Source organism: Prionailurus viverrinus, chromosome D2, assembly GCF_022837055.1.
Source record: "Prionailurus viverrinus isolate Anna chromosome D2, UM_Priviv_1.0, whole genome shotgun sequence".
NCBI classification, from domain to species: domain Eukaryota; kingdom Metazoa; phylum Chordata; class Mammalia; order Carnivora; family Felidae; genus Prionailurus; species Prionailurus viverrinus.
This window is the reverse complement of record NC_062571.1, coordinates 28585244-28605813: the sequence shown is the minus strand read 5'-3', so window position 1 is coordinate 28605813 and position 20570 is coordinate 28585244. Positions and strand designations below refer to the sequence as shown.

General features: G+C 36.7%; 1 protein-coding gene across 1 annotated transcript in view; it reads left to right on the top strand.

Moving 5' to 3' along the window:
- CTNNA3 (catenin alpha 3) overlaps positions 1-20570 on the top strand; it is a 1798979-nt gene that overhangs the window by 960386 nt on the left and 818023 nt on the right. Inside the window, exons 9-10 of the mRNA XM_047826392.1 lie at positions 2086-2166; positions 10701-10853. Coding sequence (XP_047682348.1) covers positions 2086-2166; positions 10701-10853 — 234 coding nt within the window. The remainder of the gene's footprint in view (positions 1-2085; positions 2167-10700; positions 10854-20570) is intronic.

Genomic DNA, 20570 nt, shown 5'->3' with positions numbered 1-20570 from the left:
AATTCTCTACTGCTACCATGGATAATGCTGCATAGGAGCTGTGAAGGTAGCCACAACTTTCATCTGGGTAATTGCCACCATTGCTTTTATTGCTCTGACATCTATTTATCTCTATTTCTCCCTCCCTCTTCTCTCCACTTCTTCAGTAGATACAGTCTCCATCATGTACACATTGCACACTCATTGTCAAAAAGAAAAAGTGGTAAAAGACTTATTAGGCCTCTATTGTGTTTCCCCCTAGAAGGCATCTGGAAATGTGTGTGACCAATATTTGGCTATCATAGTACCTAAGAATTGTTACTGGAATTTAGTAGACAGGGGCCCATGGATGCCAAACATCTTGCAGTGTGTGATGATCTTAAATGATAGTGATTTTTTTTCCATCTTAAATATCAGTAACACCATTACTGAGAAAATCTAGGTGTAACTGAGGTTTAGGTGGGTACCAGTAACCTCAGCTAGTAGAGGATTTTAGTTGTGCTTGATGGGTAGATTCTAAAATCTCCTCAAGCATCTAGTATGGCACCTTCCTGGCATTTGGTAGGCCCCTAATAAAACCATGTTGTGTTTTGAATAAAGTTCAAAATGGGAGAAATAGTCCCATCCTGCTTAAAGAGGACTAGTCCTTATAGAGGACTAGTCAACACCATTCAGTAAGTCATCTGCAAGTTACTTTCAGGAATAGAAAAAAAATAAGCTTAATAAGCTTTACTTGTCAATATCAAGATGCTAACAGTATTGTAAGAGTGATGAACCTGCATAGAAACAAGTATATTGGGAAATTTTCAAAGTGCTATTGGAACAAGGAAAGGTGAGAGTTTACTCGAGCAGAGTTGGTGGGGAAAACTCTTTATGGAAACCATTGAGGAACAGGTGGATTTTAACAGCAGGTTATTTTGGTAGACACTTGCTGAAGTCAAGAGTACATTATATATACAAGGACTTGGGAGAAGAGATAGACATGACTAGGAATATTGTTACAGGGAAGAATAGTACTTGAGAAGATGTGACAGAATATAGGACTAAAAAAGATAGGTTGGGATAGAGTACAGATGGTTCTGAACTTCTTGTAAAGAAGTCTTTTCACTGGAAGCTATGGATTTATGTGTGAATGTAGTCATTGGGTGCAATATATGACACACTGCCTAATGGGCTATACTTTGCCTCAGTTTCCTTCTTCATGGAGTCTGTGCTGTAAACTCCCTCAGTTATCAGAGGCTTAAACTTACCATCCTGATTTTCAAGGTCTCCTCTCAAGAGCCCTTTTCAGTTTATTAATTTAAATGGTAGCAATTTTCTCAGAGGTGAATCGCATAATGATTTTTTTCAATCTTTTTTATACAAGATAGCACTGAAAAAAAGTATGATTAGATTCAATTCGGTTGTCTCCCACAAAAGTAATATGTAGAAAATACCAACCAAGGTGACTCTCTGTGTGCTTAATAGCCTAAAGATTTAGGTTAAGGATATAACAGAGAACTATTCTGCTTAAAAAATGAAAAGGTGTTGCACAAATTATCTTAAAGAGCCAAAAACAGCGTCCAGTTCCTACTTGAAACAATTTGTTCTTGGAATATTGTCAGCTAAAATTGTGGTCAACTTTTGCAAATTGTATGAATTTGCACTGCATATTTTATTTAGTGTTTAGCAAAACTCCAATATGGCTCTGCATAACTTACACAATACACCATGAAAATGACTTCAGAAACTCCCACAGAAGTTGACAAATTAGGCATCTAATGCTTTTAAGCTAATTGCATGCTTAGAGGTTAAAAAGTCGACTTGTTAAGAATGAAGATCAGAGTTTCTTGGAGATAATGCTCTGCTGGCTGCCACACTGAATGCAACCCAGCCCTGTATCAGAAATATTACAGAAGCTTAAGGAAGAAAATAATGTGAGCTTTAATCACCATTCTACTTAGTCTTAAGTGAAGTGCTCATGAATCATATGCAATATCATAGCAGTTTTGAAACCTATTCTTGAATTTTCAAGCTGTTATTTTCAGGAAATTTAGAAAGCAAATTGCTAAGTGATAAAGAGTAATTTGATACCATTGCTTATGCTATTTTTCCCCTCTTTTTCAGACTGGAAAAAAGGAAAGGAGTAATACCCTGAATATTGCAATAGACAATATGTGCAAGAAGACAAGAGACCTTCGCAGACAGGTGAGGGATGAGAGACATGGAGACAGAAACACCATACAAAACAAACTTTTTTTCCACTGCTAGCATATTTACTTCTTGTTTTTGTTCTTTTTCAATTAATTTAGAACACAAAACTATAACAATGAATATATACCTGCCATATTTACATACCTCAACGTTTTTTGTGGCAAACATAAAATAGGAAAAAAGAGCATGTGACTTAATATCAGGCAGAGTTACACTAGAATTACACTCAAGTGCTGGCCCTGCCTTCATCAGCTGTGTGATCTTGGGGATAAAATAATCTTTTTGAACATCTCTGAACCTATAAAATGGAATTAATAATACATAATAGGACTGTGAGGGTTAAATGAAATGCCGATCAGTGCCTGCTATGTAGTGATTTTTTAGGAAATGTTGGTAAACTGAATCTATTATGTTAAAAACTGAGTTTATCATGCATATGCTTATAGCAAACAGCTAGCAATCAGAGACATACCAATTTGCCCTTTCGATTCTTTTCAGAATGCTTCAAAAATTAGTTTCTGTTTAAGCTAAGGCTACTTTGTAACCTTAGGTCATCAGGAACACCAGATTAGGAAGGATTTCATTAGATAATTTAGCAGTCTAGTATTATGCCACAGGTCAATTTTTTCCTTCTAGAAACTGAAGACAGCTATTTTCAAAGACTGTGCTTTCCATTATTTTCCACTCTTTAATAACCAGAGTTCTTTTTCATGTATAACTTTAACTTGGTCACCAGTAACTCATAAAAGACAGGCAAAAGCTTTTCAACCGTAAGCTTTTAATGCAATATATTATTGTAGTTTAATGGGAAGATTTAGTAAAATTGCCTGAGCAATTTTTTAATTCAGAGGTAGATTTGGAAATGGAATAAATAGGGATCCCTCAGCCAGTTAAGATTAGCTGTAGAAAAACAATTTTGAGGGCTGGGAAAATTCCAGTTTCTCGACTTTATGGCCTTAAAGTGAAGTCTATTTCTACTGTCAGCATTTAGAATCATGGAAGGTAAGAGTTGCAAACAGCTTAGTACAACCTGTCTTACAATGTGGATGAGAAAGCCTGCCTTTGTGGTGAGGTGACCTGCCTAAGGAGGAAGGGGCATCGACTGACACCAGGTCATAACTTATACCAATTCAGAAGCTTTTACCCACAGGGCCATCCTTTCTCTTCATTGCAGGACTTCTATTTTCAATATTCTTCAGGATTTCTACCCCATCTGCTCCTCTTGGGACTTGGAAAGTTGTTTCTATGAGCTATCAACAATTATGTCTTTCATTCCTGCCTCATCCCTCTATACTGCCTTCAACAAGGTTATGCAGAAAGTGTTAATCTACATTTATATCTCCAAAGCTTTTGGAGTCATTATTTAAAAAAATCAAGATAAAACAACCCATTATATGTAGGATTATCAGATTTAGCAAATAAAATCACAAGATACCCAGTTAAATTTGACTTTCAGGAATTAATAAGGAACATGTTTAAATATGTCCCAAATATTGCATGGGACATAATTATATTAAAAAGTAGCATGTTTAGGGGCACCTGGGTGGTTCAGTTGGTTAAGTGTCCAACTTTGGCTCAAGTCATGATATCATGGTTCATGGGATGAAGCCCCGCATCTGACTCTGCTTTGACTTAGTACGGAGCCTGCTTGAGATTCTCTTTCGTCTCTCTCTCCACCCTCCCCCACTCATGCTTTCTCTCTGTCTCTTGCAAAATAAATAAATAAACTTAAAAAAATAGTGTGTGTATATGAAATTGGAACTTGGCTAGGCATGTTGTATTTAATCTTGCAATTCTATCTGTGTTTTCACCTCACTAACAGTGTGATATAGAAAGAGCATGAGGGATTACTAATACTTTTCTTTATGGTAAAGGGATATTTCCAGCCTTTAGAAAACTGCTGTGTTCCAGAAGAATGAAAATTCTCTATGGTTTCATAGGTCAGCATATTCATTGTTTTGATGAAGTGTCATTGCTTAACAAACCACTGCAAATGATAGCAGCCTTTTATTACGTTTCATGATTCCACAGGCTGGCTGGGGGTCAGCAGAGCCATTTCTGTAGTGTTTTCACTTGTGGTCTCCCATGTAGTGGCAGTCAAAAGGTGACTGTGTCTGGGTTCAGGGCTGGTCATTTGAGGCCTCAGTGCTGCTGCTGCTTCTTCTTCCCTCTCTCCATGTGGTGTCTGATCTCCTAGGACCCCTTCATGTGGCTGCTCTTTCCAGCAGGGTAGCCTGGATTTCTTGCCTGATAGTTTAGGGCTCCAAGAAAGATGAAATGGAAGCTTCCAGACTTTCTTAATGCTTAAGCTCCAAAGTTACCAGGATGCCATTTCTTCCCCATTCTATAGATAAAAATAGTTATGAATCCTGCCCCAGGTCAAGAAGAGTAAGTAGAAGTTCAAAAATGATACATGTGTATAGGATGGCGTGGGATTGTTAGAAGTTTGTCTCTGGACACATTCTTGGTCTTTGATTTTGGTGAGGTAGTTGCTGTGATTCATTCTCAGTATCCTTACTTGCCCTCCCTAAGACTTCATTTTCCATCCTGATGTTTATTCTTTTGCAATAATAAAAACTAGTTCAACAGCAACAGGAGGCATCTCTACCTCTTCTTATTCTTGCAAAGTTTATCAAGCAGTTTGTTTTAAGCATCTTATATACACTCTTTCACACAGCAAGAAGAAAGCCCCTACCCTTAAACTGCTTTTCTTGGGAATATTTAATGTTCATATATTGTAGGTCTGTTTTTATTTGCATGTTTGTGTTTAGTAGACAATGATCAGAACACATCTTCTTGCCCATTCATGTAATCTCCTTGCTTACCCATGGCTTGTCCCTCAACAACACAGAAACATTTTAGCTCTGGTTCAGAGAATCATTGGACATCTATGAGGAATGAGGGGAAGCAAATTATACATTTTGGGTCAACAATATGAAATGTCATAGAAAGTGACTTAGTGTTTATTTATCTGAACCTAATTGCTTTGTGACTTTTCCGCCTGTTGTGCTAGAGAACAAAGACAAAAGTCCTTGGGGCGGTGTTCCAGATTCTCTGTGATCTGGCCCTGGCTTGAATCAACGTTATTCGTAATGTTCCTTCTCCTTTTTCAGTTTTTTAGTTCCTCCCTGTCACCACACCACACATTAACCTGACTAAAGAGTTGGGGCACCTGGGTGGTGCCGTCAGTTAAACCTGACTAAAGAATCTACTTACTAGTCACCAAATTTTCCATCACCTCCCACCCCCCAAAACACATGTATCTTTGTATATATAATTTGTTTAACTTGGTGTTTTTCCCGTTCCTCTTACTCCCCCCACCCAACCCCTAATCAACCTTAGGAACTTCAAGACTAACGTAAATGCTACTTCTCGCATGAAACCATTAGCATTTTCACCAGGTGGAATTATTATTTTTATTCCTGGAGCACTTAGAGCACATGTAATTCCTTTATAGTAGTGATCATATTCTGCTTGTATTTTTCTTTTTTAATGGATTTTTCTTCCCACTGGATTTTTAAATCCTTAAGGTGATAGTTATAACAATATCTTTCAGTTAGTAATGCTTTCCAAAGCTCTCTACCAGCTCTTTACATTAGTCCTTACATTATTGATTTATATTTCTGAAAGAAGAAGTAATGTCATAGCATTTTTACATCAGTGTCTCAGGTAAGTCGATTTACTGAACAATATTTTGCTAACTGGTAGAGCTGAAGTTTGAACCCAAGTCCATCCAACCCCTGCCCAAATTTGTAAACACCAGATGAGGGGTCAGGGATAATAGCCTATTCACCCTAAAAACTCCTAGTGCCTCATAAACTGATTTATCATTCTAAATTTTTTCTTCCTTACTATTTATTTTACAAGTTTTTAATTAAAATTTTTTCTTCTTTAGTCTCCTTCCCATCACTTATTTGGGAACTGCATAACCATTAAAATTCTTAATAAAGGAGGAAGATTTTTAAACCTCATTTCTTCATTTAAAAAATTAAAGCAATAGAATATATTCCATTTCTACTGTATTAGGCAGAGTGAAACACACATTTTGATATTTCACTAAAGGCAGATTGAAAATTTTATTTGTGTATATTGAGAAAAAAATAGCCTATTTTATAAATGCCACAGTAAGGACTTGAGATATGTCAAATCAAGTAGGGTACTGATAAAAGCAGACAAAACAAAAACTTGACTGATTCATTAGTTGGTCATTTGCTGACTCGCTATCTCCATCTCTTTCCCATTTTGATAGTACCAGTGCCACACTTAGAAAAAAATACCCATGTCTTTATAGATCTTCTTCATCATCCTTGTAATCGAATATTAACTTTCCATAAGATACAAGTCTCATTAAATTGGCACAGTAGGTTTATGTTGAATTAATTATTGGGTGATTTAGTTCCTATTAGTCAATTGAAGTTTGACAGTCACATTTTGCTATTTGACTTAAAATCAAAATGGCGTTAATATACACATATATAAATGTTTCTAGCTCCCTGAGAACAATTCTTTTCTGAAACACTTTCTTTTCTTTCCATTCCTCTTCCCCTCACAGTTTTGTTCTTTCTGTTCTCTTATTTGGTGGTAGTAGGGGGGTGGGCAGGGCTATCTGATAGTTTTCACATACAGCTTTTACTTTTGGGTTTCAATTGTAGAGAAATATATTATTTTATTTGAGATTCCAAACCACTTACATCAGCAGGAAATAGAAAAATTGATGTCTCAAAGCCTTTTATTAAACTGTAGTGAGAAAAGATGGAAAGCCCCTCAGTCTGATTTTGTGCCTGACATCTTTCATGCCTGGCCACAAACAGGTATTTATTGAAAATACATACCTCTAACTCCTATTGGCCTCCCACTAACTTCAGATTTTAGTGCTGCAGCCTCTAAGGGTGTCCTATTTTTACATTGGAATGTTGGATTCTTCTTTAAAGTTTTTTTTGTATATCACTCAAATGAAAGGAATGAATTTTTCCATTGGGCTAAAAAATAATATGGAAATAAATAAGATAGAGGCTTCTTAGGTGTTATACACAGATATAGATGACTGTACAATAGAAATTGAGAAAAAAAATGTATGTCAGAATATGCCATAACATCTAAAGAAAATTACATAGCATAGCATTCGAAGCCTTCCATATCTTGTCCCTATTTGTAGTTCTAGTCCTATATCATGGTAATTCCTCTGACACAGTCAGCATAGTACTGGGGATGGCGGTATCAGAATCAGTAGTGTGCAAAGCAGAAGTGGTAATGTGTGGTCATCACTGGGTAGTTTATGTAAGACATCCGTCTATTACTTGGCATATGACCAAACAACATTACCGCCAGACAACTGTGTCTGTTTTATATCAGATTCCCCTGAAAGCAGATCCTGAGACCAGAACCTTAGGCAGGTAGTTTACTTAGGAGGCAATTCCAAGAAGCAAGTGTAAGAGAACATGAAGTGTAAGAGAACAGGCAAGGAAAAATGAGAGGATATGCTCTTTGAAGTCACTACTGTCACTAACAGAAACTTAACTCCGACAGAATTGTGAAAGCATTGGCACAGAACATATTTGTAAGCTCATTTCCCAGTCCTTCTGTCTTGTCCTCCTGAACATAATACCACACCTCCATGGTGTACCTTTTACATTTATTGTGTTTTGGATTTAGCAACACGCCTTAGAATAAAGCAACAAATGTGTTCCTAACATAGTTTAGTTAAAAAAATAATAATAATTTAGCCAAAGAATATCTGTATTTATTCCTTAATAATAGTAAATCAGCTATACCTCAAGCCTGTTTCAGCACTTGTGTATGGAATGAAGGATTGAATGAATAGCAGGGAAAACATAGTAGAACACCTTGGTGGTGGGGGGGAAACCATGGGAGTAAATAGCATTAAAATGAAAGGAAGACAAATGGTAGCACTACAGAGGGGAAATGGACAGACCATAACAAACGTATCCAGGTACTGGAAGACTGTTAAAATTATTCATAAATTTATAAAAATTGGCACAATGTGGGACAATGGCTATTCTCTAGATTTTTGTATGGTGATAAAACAAAATATATTTTTAGAAGCACAAGAAGACAGTCTAACTCTTCTGGATATAGTTGTAGATGGGAACATACATCAAAGTCTCATCTCCCATTCATTCTCCAAACCATCACAATATGACTCCTGGTTTCACTTTCCACTCAAACTGGTCTCACTAAGTTTATCAATGACCTCTTAGTGGTCAAATCCATCAGACAAATCTGATTTCTTTTTATTTAACTTATCTTTAAAATTAAACTCCAAAACTCATCTTTTTTTTTGAAATTTCTTCCCTGTCAGTTTCCTTATTTTCCCTTACTGTAACATTTGATGACTCTCACTCCCCCACTAAGGTACCATGTATTTTCATCTTGATGTATTTCATAAGATCTTGCTGTAGTAGAAAGGTAAAGAGATAATGTTGAGAAACAATTATTGAGTTTAATGAACCAAATACAAAGAAAAGATCAAATGCAGAGAAAAGATTCAACAAGTTCATAATGTGGGTATTATAATTGCATCTAGTAGGATAAGTTCATTTGGAAAGCATTGACATAGATTTATTGGAATATTTCTCTTTTAGTTGTTGGTCATTTGCTCTCTTTGTTTTTTGGCCATCATCTCAATCTCTTTTTAGATCCTACTCTTCCATCTGCATGATTTCCACTTATGGTAGTATTTCCTAAGTTTTAATTCTTGGACATCTCCTCACTGTGCATCTCCCTCTGTGTGATCCTGTCTACCTCCTTGGCTTTAAAAACCTCCCGTATGTATGTTGGCTGTTAATTGCATAGCTTTAGTGCAGATCTCCTCTTAGCCCTCCTTCTATATATGCTGGTTACAAATGAAAGAAAAAGAGGATAAAGGGGAGGGATGGTCATTGAAAAGTCTTCCCCTTCTGAGATTCCTTCTACTTTTATGTATCTGGAACTGACATAACTAGTAGCTCCCAGCTCAAGTCCTAACTTACGATTCTTTGTCTGACTTCTCTGGTCCACTTTTGATGGACATCACACACATTGTTCATTCACTCAAGGTCTTCCCCTTACCTTGTAAGTCCTTACCACTCTGCACCCTGTCCTAGTAAGTTCTCAGATGATATTAATCAGTTGCCATTAGCGATTTGCCTTTCTGCATGCTAAGTAGATTCTTTCCTGGGGGATCTTCCCACAGCCTTTGTGAAATTGTTAGAAACCAGAAAATTTCACAGTTCTTCTGCCTGCATGTAGGCAGAGATATTTTTTCTCCTGGAAATCTGTAATTATTATGGATTTATTATACTATAAATATTACAAGAATATAGTGGGTTTTTTTTCAGGCAGCCACATTATTTAATATTCTCCTATATTCCAAAACTAGGGTAACTATCTTTTGGTTTTAAAGAGTACCCTAAAGTATACATTATAAATTTCCCATATGATATTGTATGATAATGTATAGAAGAAATTAAATTCAGTGAGGAGGTTGACTAAAAAATTGGGGAGCTATTCATAGTCATTGACATTGTTGATGAAACATTTCAAGATATTGTGATCCTTTAGGGCTCAATATATTATACAAATACAATGCATTAATTTTCCAATGCAGTTTTAAATTTCAGAAAATATCTGCTGAATAGGGTAATTGCCTGATTGTCATTTATGAGCTTCCACATAATCTAATTTAAAAGAACTAATTGTAGCAGAATGTTATACTTGTTTAATAATTTAAGGTGTAAGGGCAAGAACAATTAATGCATATGAAGAAAATTGGACATCAAACTCATTTATTATTCTCCTTGCTCTATTAATCTGTTATCAACTGGCATAATCGGTGATCTAACTTGGTTTAATTACCATGAAGACTACAATTTAGCTAATCAAAATTTATCATCAGTTCCTCCAACAAAGTAGAAAACATTTCATAATTTTGTAATTATGAAAATACATGATGTACAATGTTGTTTGTACACATGCATAAACATTACAATAGTGTGGTATTTTTTGATGGAAAATGGAGTATTATTACTTATAATCTGACCTCTGGGCTAAGTATAACTTAAGAATAAAGGCAAATTTTGAGAATAAGAAAGCTATTCCTCAATGACTTTTTTTCTTGGATATTTTGTTTGTTTTAACATTGTTTTTTTTTTTTAATTTTTAGAAAAGTGTTTATTTATTTGTGATGGAGAGACAGAGTGAGCAGGGGGGGAGCAGAGAAAGAGGGAGACATAGAATTGGAAGCAGGTTCCAGGCTTTGAGCTGTCTGCATGGAGCCTGACATGGGGCTTGAACTCATGAACTGTGAGATCATGACCTGAGCTGAAGTCGGACGCTTAACCACCTGAGCCACCCAGGTGCCCCAGTTTGTTTTAACTTTGTAAGTGACATTCATACACAGTCTTAAGTATTATTACTTAGAGATTGTGTGAAAATACATAAGATGAATTTTGTAACTACTGGGATTATAAAAATAGGAAATAACATGAACCATTTCCTGAAAAAAAAAAGAATTTTTTATTTCTCCTCAGCTCCGTAAGGCTATTATAGATCATGTGTCAGACTCCTTTTTGGATACAACGGTCCCACTTTTGGTTCTCATTGAAGCTGCCAAGAATGGCCGGGAAAAGGAAATAAAAGAATATGCTTCGATATTTCGTGAGCACACCAGCAGGCTTATAGAGGTAAGCATACTAGAACTGTAACTGCCCTAATCCAGGAGAATGAGGCTCTCATTCCCCATTTACAATTGACTTGTACTCAGATAAAAACTTTTGACAACTTACTGCAAAAGAAGCAAAGTTTAAATTGTTTTTTTTTTAATTTTTTTTTCAGCGTTTTTATTTTATTTTTGGGACAGAAAGAGACAGAGCATGAACGGGGGAGGGGCAGAGAGAGGGAGACACAGAATCGGAAACAGGCTCCAGGCTCCGAGCCATCAGCCCAGAGCCTGACGCGGGGCTCGAACTCACGGACCGCGAGATCATGACCTGGCTGAAGTCGGACGCTTAACCGACTGCGCCACCCAGGCGCCCCATAAATTGTTTTTTTTTAATGCATATTTTGTTCAGAGCTACACACATACACACTCACACACACAATGGTTAAATGCAGATATTTTGTTTTATCTTTACAAATATTTTCTTCATATTCTAACATAAAAGTATCAAATACTCTACCTCATGCCATTTTTATTGTTTCTCTACCATCTTTTTGTGGTTGTATTACTCTTCCAGATTTTCAAATCATATTCAACTATGAAGAAAAAGAATGTAAGATTACAGGGGTAGAAAAATCCAGAATAAATAAGTGAGGATAGTAGATTGGTCCATGTGCCAATAGAGGCAAGAGATGAAAAAACTATCATTTTCTTCAGCTTGGAAACTGGAAGCATGAAAATGCCGCATGATTTGGTGGCAAGGTGTTATATTGCTGAAAGGGCCATAAAGTGGTAGACAATTCCTAGGAAACAGAGAAGAAACCTATTATATTATGAGGATCAGTAATGCAGCCATAGTAGAAGAATGAGTGTCAATGGAAGGATTTCTAAAACCAATAATGTGACAGTTCTCACAAAGCCAGGAACCCATGGAAGAAGGGAAAATCTGCCTGACCAGATTCGTTTACCAGAGCTGATACACTGCTGACATCCATCAGTATGACTGTACCAGTTGTTTATGGCTAGTGTCTGTTCTCAGTGACAGTGCCATGCCGTACTGATTATTAAATCTTCTGACTGCCACACCTTCACATACTTACTGGCCATGAACTTTGTGGTGAAATATGTTTAGGGGCTCAAATTGCTTGGTAACCTTGTGAGTTAGAAATAGACAGAACCTGAATTAGAATCATAGCATTTGATATAACATCTATTAACGGAGAGGATTTTCCCAACATCTTAAATGTGGATCCCTGGGAAGGAAGTTTCCAATGTAACTAGCATTTTCACTGCAAACTTTCTGCTTCCTAGTCTTCATATCTAAAAAATGAAAGGAGTTGATAAATAGCTAATTACTAAGATCTTGTGAGCCCTAAAACTGACCTACCTCCAACTTTGAAATTGGCTTTGAACTTCCTAACAACTCTGCATGACAGGATATCTGTTACATTGGCCTTATATAGAAATAAAGCTACAAACCCAAACCAGTCCAATTGGAGATGGAGCTGATTTCCAGGCCTCCAGTTTTTAACTAATTCATTCAATTATTTATATAGTTCTAGCTTTATTTATTCCCTCTTGTAGTCTTCCTCAAATATGTATGCACTCTTCCCACAGAGAAATGTTAAAAGTAAGAGGCAAAGCAGAAGGAGCAGGTCATTAAAGGCACCTAACTAAGTATAGCCCCTGATAATCATAAACATTTTTTTCTAAAAATGTGTTCTCTAAGCTGAAGGTACATCAAATTATGAAAACAACTTGTCGGTGACATATTCTAAAAGTAAAATTGGTGTCTGCTAATAAAGTTGCATCCCTATTCCTATTTATTAGTTTAGAAATATGTTTCTTAGTTGCTTAGTCTATGAAACATAAATCTCATAAGGTGCTCAATAAAGAAGGGCCCTTTAATTACACAATTTTGGAGAAATAGTTGTATCTATTTCTCCTCTTGGAGATTTTACAGTTCTGAAAAATCCATAGATTTTTCAATTAAGTCAGAATTTTCCCCAAATCAGTTTACCTGAGGAGTTCTTCTTCCATGACACTTATTACTAAGGCAGTGCCTTGAAGGAACACTTGAAAATGCTATCTTAGGGACGCCTGGGTGGCTTGGTCAGTTAAGTGTCTGACTCTTTGTTTCGGCTCAGGTCACGTATTCTATAGTGCAGAGCCTGCTTGGGATTTTCTCTCTCCCTGTCTCTCTCTGCCCCTCCCCTTGCTCATGCTCTATCTCTCCCAAAATAAATAAATAAACTTTAAAAAATGCTACCTTAATGTATTGAGAATAATGGTTTATTATTATGTAGACAGAACCCTGAGAATGTGTTTTAAATATTCAACGTTCTTGAAAATTCTGCATTTCATGTGATCATTGAAAGAATAGAAAGATTTTATAATTTTGAGCTACTGGGGGACTGAGAATGAGTCTTATCTAACTTTGAATGTCTCCTTCACATGTACGGTGCGATTATGCTAGCTTTGCACTCTCGTAGTTCTCTCTCTGGTACTACTGAGAAACTCGTCTAAGGCGTTTTCAGTTCCAGTTAGATTATACCATGTAACAGTCCATCTTCAAACTTAGTGGCTTAAAACAACCATTTATTATTCTTTCATTATGGGTTGACTGGGCAGATGGGCAACTCTCACTTAGGTTTTCTCATGTAATTACAGTTAAATAATGGCTAGGGTTGGAACCCTCGAGAGGTTTGACTGGGCTAGATATAGAAAATGGCACAGTTACATGACTGGAGGAAGTGAATGATAACTGTCAGCTGGGAGCTTAGCTGTGGCTCTTCACTGGGGCACCAATACATGGCCTTTCTATGTGGCTTTAGCTTCTTGCAAAATTATTGCTGGTTCTGAGATGAGAAGTCGCAAAAGCAAGTTAGAAACAGGAAGTATAAGCTTACATCCTCTTAAGACTTGGGCCTGAAATAGGCAGAATACCACTTCCACTGTATATTATTAGTCAAGCAATCATAAAGCCTGCCCAAATCTGAAGGGAGGCAGGGAGGCATGAAACTTCACCTTTCAACGGACAGACTAGCAAAGTGTTTACAGCTACCTTTGATCTACTATACTTCTCAGGATTTCATTTGTTTGATATAAAGTGAAGGTAAACAAGATAATATCTAAGGTCACTGCCAGCTTTTAAAATTTTATGGTATAACAAATATTTTTTTACAATTGGGAGACTTCTAATTTTCTAAGAGATAGAGACTGGAGGAAAATAGTTTTTAAGTATACTGTTTATCCACTACGTTGTTTAACAAAACATGGGCACCTGGGTGGCTCAGTCACTTGAGTGTCTGACTTCAGCTCCAGTCATGATTTCATGGTTCATGGGTTTGAGCCCCACATTGGGCTCTGTGCTGACAGTGTGGAGCCTACTTTGGATTCTCTGTCTCCCTTCTCTCTGTGCCCCTTCCCTGCTTGCTCTCTCTCTCTCTCTCTCAAAAAAAAAAAAGCAAAACAAACAAAGAAACAAACAAATAAAACACACTGCATTTATCTCCCAGGAAAATTTCTTTTTGGAAGGAGCTGTCTAACAAAGGCAATAGAGAAAATCATCATTAATTTACTACAAACATTCCGCCAGAAGTGTCTGTGACAGAGTCTGGGGAAATAGGAGAACTTAAATACATCAGTTTCAGAAGACACTGTGAGTTTACTTTGTCTAGATTGTTTACCAATCCACCTTTGTTTTCACTACCACCTGTCCACCCAGACCACTTATACCCATCTTATTCCCAAACTGCGTAATTTGACAGAGTAGGACAGAAAGTCTTAGATTCTAAATGACCTCAAGGAAAAGCTATTTTCAACATGTCTGGGTTTTGATACCTCAACTGTGTTTGTCAGAGAAATCTAAAATCAGTGAACTTGTTAAGGTAAGACTTAAATGGAAAGAAAAGTCCATTTTTAAAGAATTCCTATCAGATCTTTGAAGAAAAACTTCATGCTATTAAAGGAATACTCTGGAAAATGGTTAAAGTTGCAACTTTTACCAAAAAGAGAGTAAAAACTGTATGAGAACACAAAGAAACAAACAAACAAAAAAAGCATTAAGAAATTCTTGGGGCGCCTGGGTGGCTTGGTCAGTTAAGCGTCCGACTTCGGCTCAGGTCATGATCTCACGGCCCGTGAGTTCGAGCCCCGCGTCGGGCTCTGTGCTGACCGCTCAGAGCCTGCAGCCTGTTTCAGATTCTGTGTCTCCCTCTCTCTCTGCCCCTCCCCTGTTCATGCTCTGTCTCTCTCTGTCTCAAAAATAAATAAACGTTGAAAAAAAATTAAAAAAAAAAGAAATTCTATGGATAATAATTAGGCAAACAAAAGGATATGGGGTTTGGGGAAAATAAATAGAGATGAGAAACAGAGTAGCCAATAAATTGGGTCTGAATATTCCCATCGTCTAGTGGGGTCATATCTGAGGTCTCCTATTGTATTATCATGCAGTTTGGTATAAAATGATAATGGGTGAAGTGATGGTTATAAAACCCTAGGTAGTGTCAATAACTGGAGAACCTAGATTCTTGAGGCTAATTTTGTTTCACTATGTTGAACTGAGTAACTATTATGCAAAGCTTATCCTACTTTGAACATCCCAGTTACTCTGTGTAACTTGGGATCCACCCAGCCACAGTGGGAATGAGAAGAAGGAGTCAAAAAGTTTGCATAATAAGATAAAAAGAGAGAGGGAGGGAAAGCCATAAGAAACTAATAAGTATAGGGAACAAACTTAGGATTGCTGGAGGGGTGATTGGGGTGGATGGGGTAAATGAGTGATGGGCATTAAGGAGGACACTTGTTGTAATGAGCCCTGGGTGTTATATGCAATTGATGAATTACTAAATTCTACCCATGAAACTAATACTACACTATATATTAACTAGAATTTAAATAAAATCTTGAAAGAAGAAAAAGGTTGGAATTTTAAAACTCATCTTTACAAAGTGATTAGCATCTAATGACAAATGTGCCATTGAGTTATACTCCCCATTATTTTGATCTTGCATTGATGGTAAATTAGGGCACCATCAACTCTGGTGAATTCCACCAATAATGCCTATTAAATGTAAAGTTTAAAATATTAATTTTATCTTAAAAATTACAATATTTATTTTTTTAATTTTTTTTTAACTTTTATTTATTTTTGAGACAGAGAGAGACAGAGCATGAATGGGGTGGGGGGTCAGAGAGAGGGAGACGCAGAATCTGAAACAGGCTGCAGGCTCTGAGCGGTCAGCACAGAGCCCGACGCGGGGCTCAAACTCACGGACCGCGAGATCATGACCTGAGCCAAAGTCGGCCGCTTAACCGACTGAGCCACCCAGGCGCCCCCAAAAATTACAATATTTAGATTCTAGAGAGTAAGAATTTTACCTGTCATCACTATGAGCCTATTCTGTTAGCCAAGTCTATGCAGCTAGTACTCAATACATCGGTATTGAATGAAGGAACACAAAGATAACACTAGCTCAATTTTCTTTCTCTCTAAAAAGTTATCTTTGGGGATTCCAGTAACTGGACTTGGAACATATGTCTAAGCCCAATTTTTTAGTAGAGTGCCTTCCTGCTTTAGTGAACATGAATACTTTAAAATAATTCTTCACAATGATATTAGCAAATACCTTTGCCATCAAAAGCAAACACTATAAACCCTACTCCAGATCTCTCTCCGAAGGAATTTGTCACCATTAGATAACATTTTTAAAGAACTTTGCCCACTTCAGAGATACAGTTTGTAACTTTAATGCGGTAATATAACTGTTATTCAGAAGAATGCCATTGCATTCAATACATGTATTGCTTATTATAATGGCTGTTATTTAATATTTCTTTAAAATTACATTCTAAAAACTCCACTATTATTTTTGAACCATATTACAACGTGTTCTCAGCAATCAGTTCATGCTGAACACTACATAGTTGCTATCAACTAAAAAGGTAAAATCTCCGGTTTATCCCATAGGTTTTACCATATTAATTCTCATTAAATATGACAGTGTTAATGATCTAGGCCTGAAAATTTTCTGCAAATTAAGTTTCTCTGTATGCAAAGCCAGCTTCGTCAGTGCTTTGACTTATTCATCAAAAATTCATCTGTCTTGATGTACCTTATTTTAGTAAGTTTCATGGGAGCCTTTCATCAAAAAGGAAAAAGTGGGTGGACATTTAATTATAATACTTCCCTCCAACCTACAAAGCTGATTGTTCCCACTCACAAAATGGCGAGCCGGATTTAGCAAAGCCCCAGTGCCAAGAGAGAAGGCTGGAGAGGGGACTCTTGCTGTTTGCAAGAAGTGCTCATTGCTCCTAGCTCTACTTATATCTTTGCTTTTTGACAGAATCCTGTTCAAGTGTCACACATTGCTTTAATTGATCATCTGTTATCAAATAAGGATATGCTCAGTTATAAATAAATAGAGCTTTTAGAGTCCCATCCCATTCTTCCTCATTCCCCTAAAAAAGAAAAAAAAAGAAAAAGAAAAAGAACAAACCCATACTTATACTGTACACAAACCAACAACTGTTCTCAGTGAGCATCTTGGCAGCTCTCCTTTTCTGATGGGGAAGGGATATTATAGCTAAGTCAGGAATGCTTTTGGTTATATAGAGGACAGGTGTGACTGCCCACTCCCTGGATTAAAAACTGTTTAGCATCTTAATCCTTTCAGCCAAAAGTCATGATGAATATGATCCTTAAAAGCCTAACTTGAGGGGCGCCAGGGTGGCTCAGTCGGTTGAGCATCCAACTGTTGATTTTGGCCCAGGTGATGATCTCATGGTTCAGGAGCCCCAGCCCCACCTTGGGGTCTGAGCTGAGGGTGCAGAGCACGCTGGGTATTCTCTCCCTTCCTCTCTCTCTGCCCCTCCCCCGCTTGCTCTCTCTCAGTCTCAGACTAAATAATAATAATAATTAAAAAATTTTTAGAAAGCCTAATGTGAATGCACAGTGAGTGACCTTTCCATGTTGGAGAGATTTCTTTTTTTTTTTTTAATATATGAAATTTATTGTCAAATTTGTTTCCATACAACACCCAGTGCTCATCCCAGAAGGTGCCCTCCTCAATACCCATCACCCACCCTCCCCTCCCTCCCACCCCCCATCAACCCTCAGTTTGTTCTCAGTGTTTAACAGTCTCTTATGCTTTGGCTAGAGAGATTTCTTTATAAATTTTCCATTCATGGTGTTTGGAATTCAGGGAAACGGGGATACAATTATAGAAAAGTCAGAGCCTTTCCATAGTCAGGTGGAGATATTTTTGAATGAGATATTAGTGTTTTGGAAGTAAGAGGAGGGATAAAACTATATGGGATTAGAGTAGTTTGGGAATTTAGTATGAAGTAAGCAATATAAGCAATATTTACATCAAAACTTGATGACTAGGCAGGAGCTGGATTTGAAAAACTAGAACTCTAAGTGGAGATAATAGCATGACTAAAGGCACAATGCTCATTCATGTGTTCCAGGAATGCAATAGAAACGAATTCTAGATCACTAAGCTGGCTGAAGCATGAAGTGAGATAGAGACAGTTGATGAACACCCTTGAGTATTTGATTGCCGGGTGGAAGGTTAAATTTAATCTTCTAGAACCAGATCCAGTAATGGATTTAGAAAAATGCAGCTGCTTTTCACCACAGTAGGGTCTAAAGGGAAGTCATATCTTAGAAGAGTTTGTGTATGGACTATTTCATATCTGGATATAAACATTTTATAATGCCTAACAATTGATTAGAATCTTATAACATAGACTGGTATTTAAAAAGACTGTATTAAAAAAAAAAGAGACTGCATTTAAAACCTGATTTAGTCTTATACATTCAAGAGAGAAAGAAGAAAATTTGATTTAATAATGAACTTGGAACAGAAAAGCAAGTGACTCAAGACTTAATGACACTAGATCAATGCTATCCAATAGAAATAGAAGGCGGGCCACATATATAACTTAAAAGTTTCCTGTAACCACCCTAAAATAAAAGGTAAAAATAAACAGATGAAACCAATCTGAATAACATGTTTTATTTAATCCAATATACCTCAAATATTATCAGTTCAACACGTAATAATATAAAAACTATTAATGAGATATATTATTCATACTAAGTCTTAGAAATCTGGTGTGTATTTTACACTTACAGCCATTCTTAATCTAGACTAGCCATATTTTAAGTGTAAAATAGCCATACATGGCTGGCGGCTATGTATTGGATAGTGCAGTTCTAAATAGAAGATTAGCACATTGAGGACAGGAATATGTTTATTCATTCATTCATTCATTCATTCATTCAACAAGTATGTCTTAAGTGCCTACTGTGTGCGATACTCTGTGCTGGACCCCTGGGAATACTGTCTAGAACCTTTGTTTTTGTTTTCCTAGCCTGATATAAAAAACATTCAATAAATCATTGTTGAATGAATTAGTATATAAACCAAGTAGAATGACAATGAGTCTTATAGAAAATTTTAAAAGATGGCAAATGGCATAACTTATTGAATAAGGTATAAAATATGGAGACAGACTTGGTTTTGAATTTCGGCTTGATGTTCTTGGGAAAGTCACTTAGTATCTCTTGATTCTGTACTGTAAAGGATATACTCCATTGTAAAATGAAAATAATAGTAAGGTTGAATGGGATGATGCATTAAAGTACCAAAGGCCACATGATGTGAACATCATTGTTCAGTGGATATTAATCTCCTTCCCTTTCTGCTTTTAAACATTTTTTCCCAGGGCCACCTGGGTGGCTCAGACGGTTAAGCATCTGACTTCAACTCAGGTCATGATCTATTGGTTTGTGAGTTTGAGCCCCACCTCGGGCTCTGTGCTGGTGGTGCAGAGCCTGCTTGAGATTCTCTCTGTCTCCCTCTCTCTCTCTGCCCCTTCCCCATTTGCAATCTCTCTCTCTCAAAATAAAAAAAAAAAAATTTAAAAAAATAAACACCCCCTCCCCCATATCTTATGTGGAAAGAGGTCATTCGAGTCTCCAAAACTCCTGATGAGCAGTGACATTTTCCTTGGGGAAAATTTATTTTATAAGGTAATGTTAAATATACTGTAGTTGTTGGATCATGATATCCAACTTCCAAATACAGATAAGTGTTTTTCAGGAATATTAACAGGCCAAAAGATGACATGTGCAAAATTGTCAGCTGAAATTATACACCCAAAATTTTGATATACATTTAATTGTTGTATGAAATTTCTCTGAAACTGAAACTTTCCAGTATTACTTTCCGGGATAGTATTTGGCCAAGACTTAACAAGCAAACATGCTAACTAATAATTACTGATGAATAATTCCAGGCCTAGAAGCCAAACTTTGTTTTAATCACCAGTCTGATTATATAAGTTGGGACTGATCTGTTTCTTTTGATCAATTCATAATTCCACTCAATTAAAAATAAATACAGTGAGTTCCTCCAATGTGCTCTATAGAGCTCATCTATACAAGAGCCTGCATTTGGTTCCATTTTTGTCTTTTGTGGATGGAAGAGGCTGGTTAATCAGAAGTATTGGCAGTATGGCTATTTTATTGCTTTTACAGGACAAAAAACCCTTTTTTTTTCTGATAATAAAGAGAAGAGCAAAACAAGGAAGAAAATAAAGTAAAATAAATAAAACACTCAGTAATCTGTGCTAGCTAGCATCATGCAAAACACCTTATACTCTTTACCTCATTATGTCCGTGCTCACGATTGAGATAAATACTTTTATTACTGTTTTGCTGATGAAACTC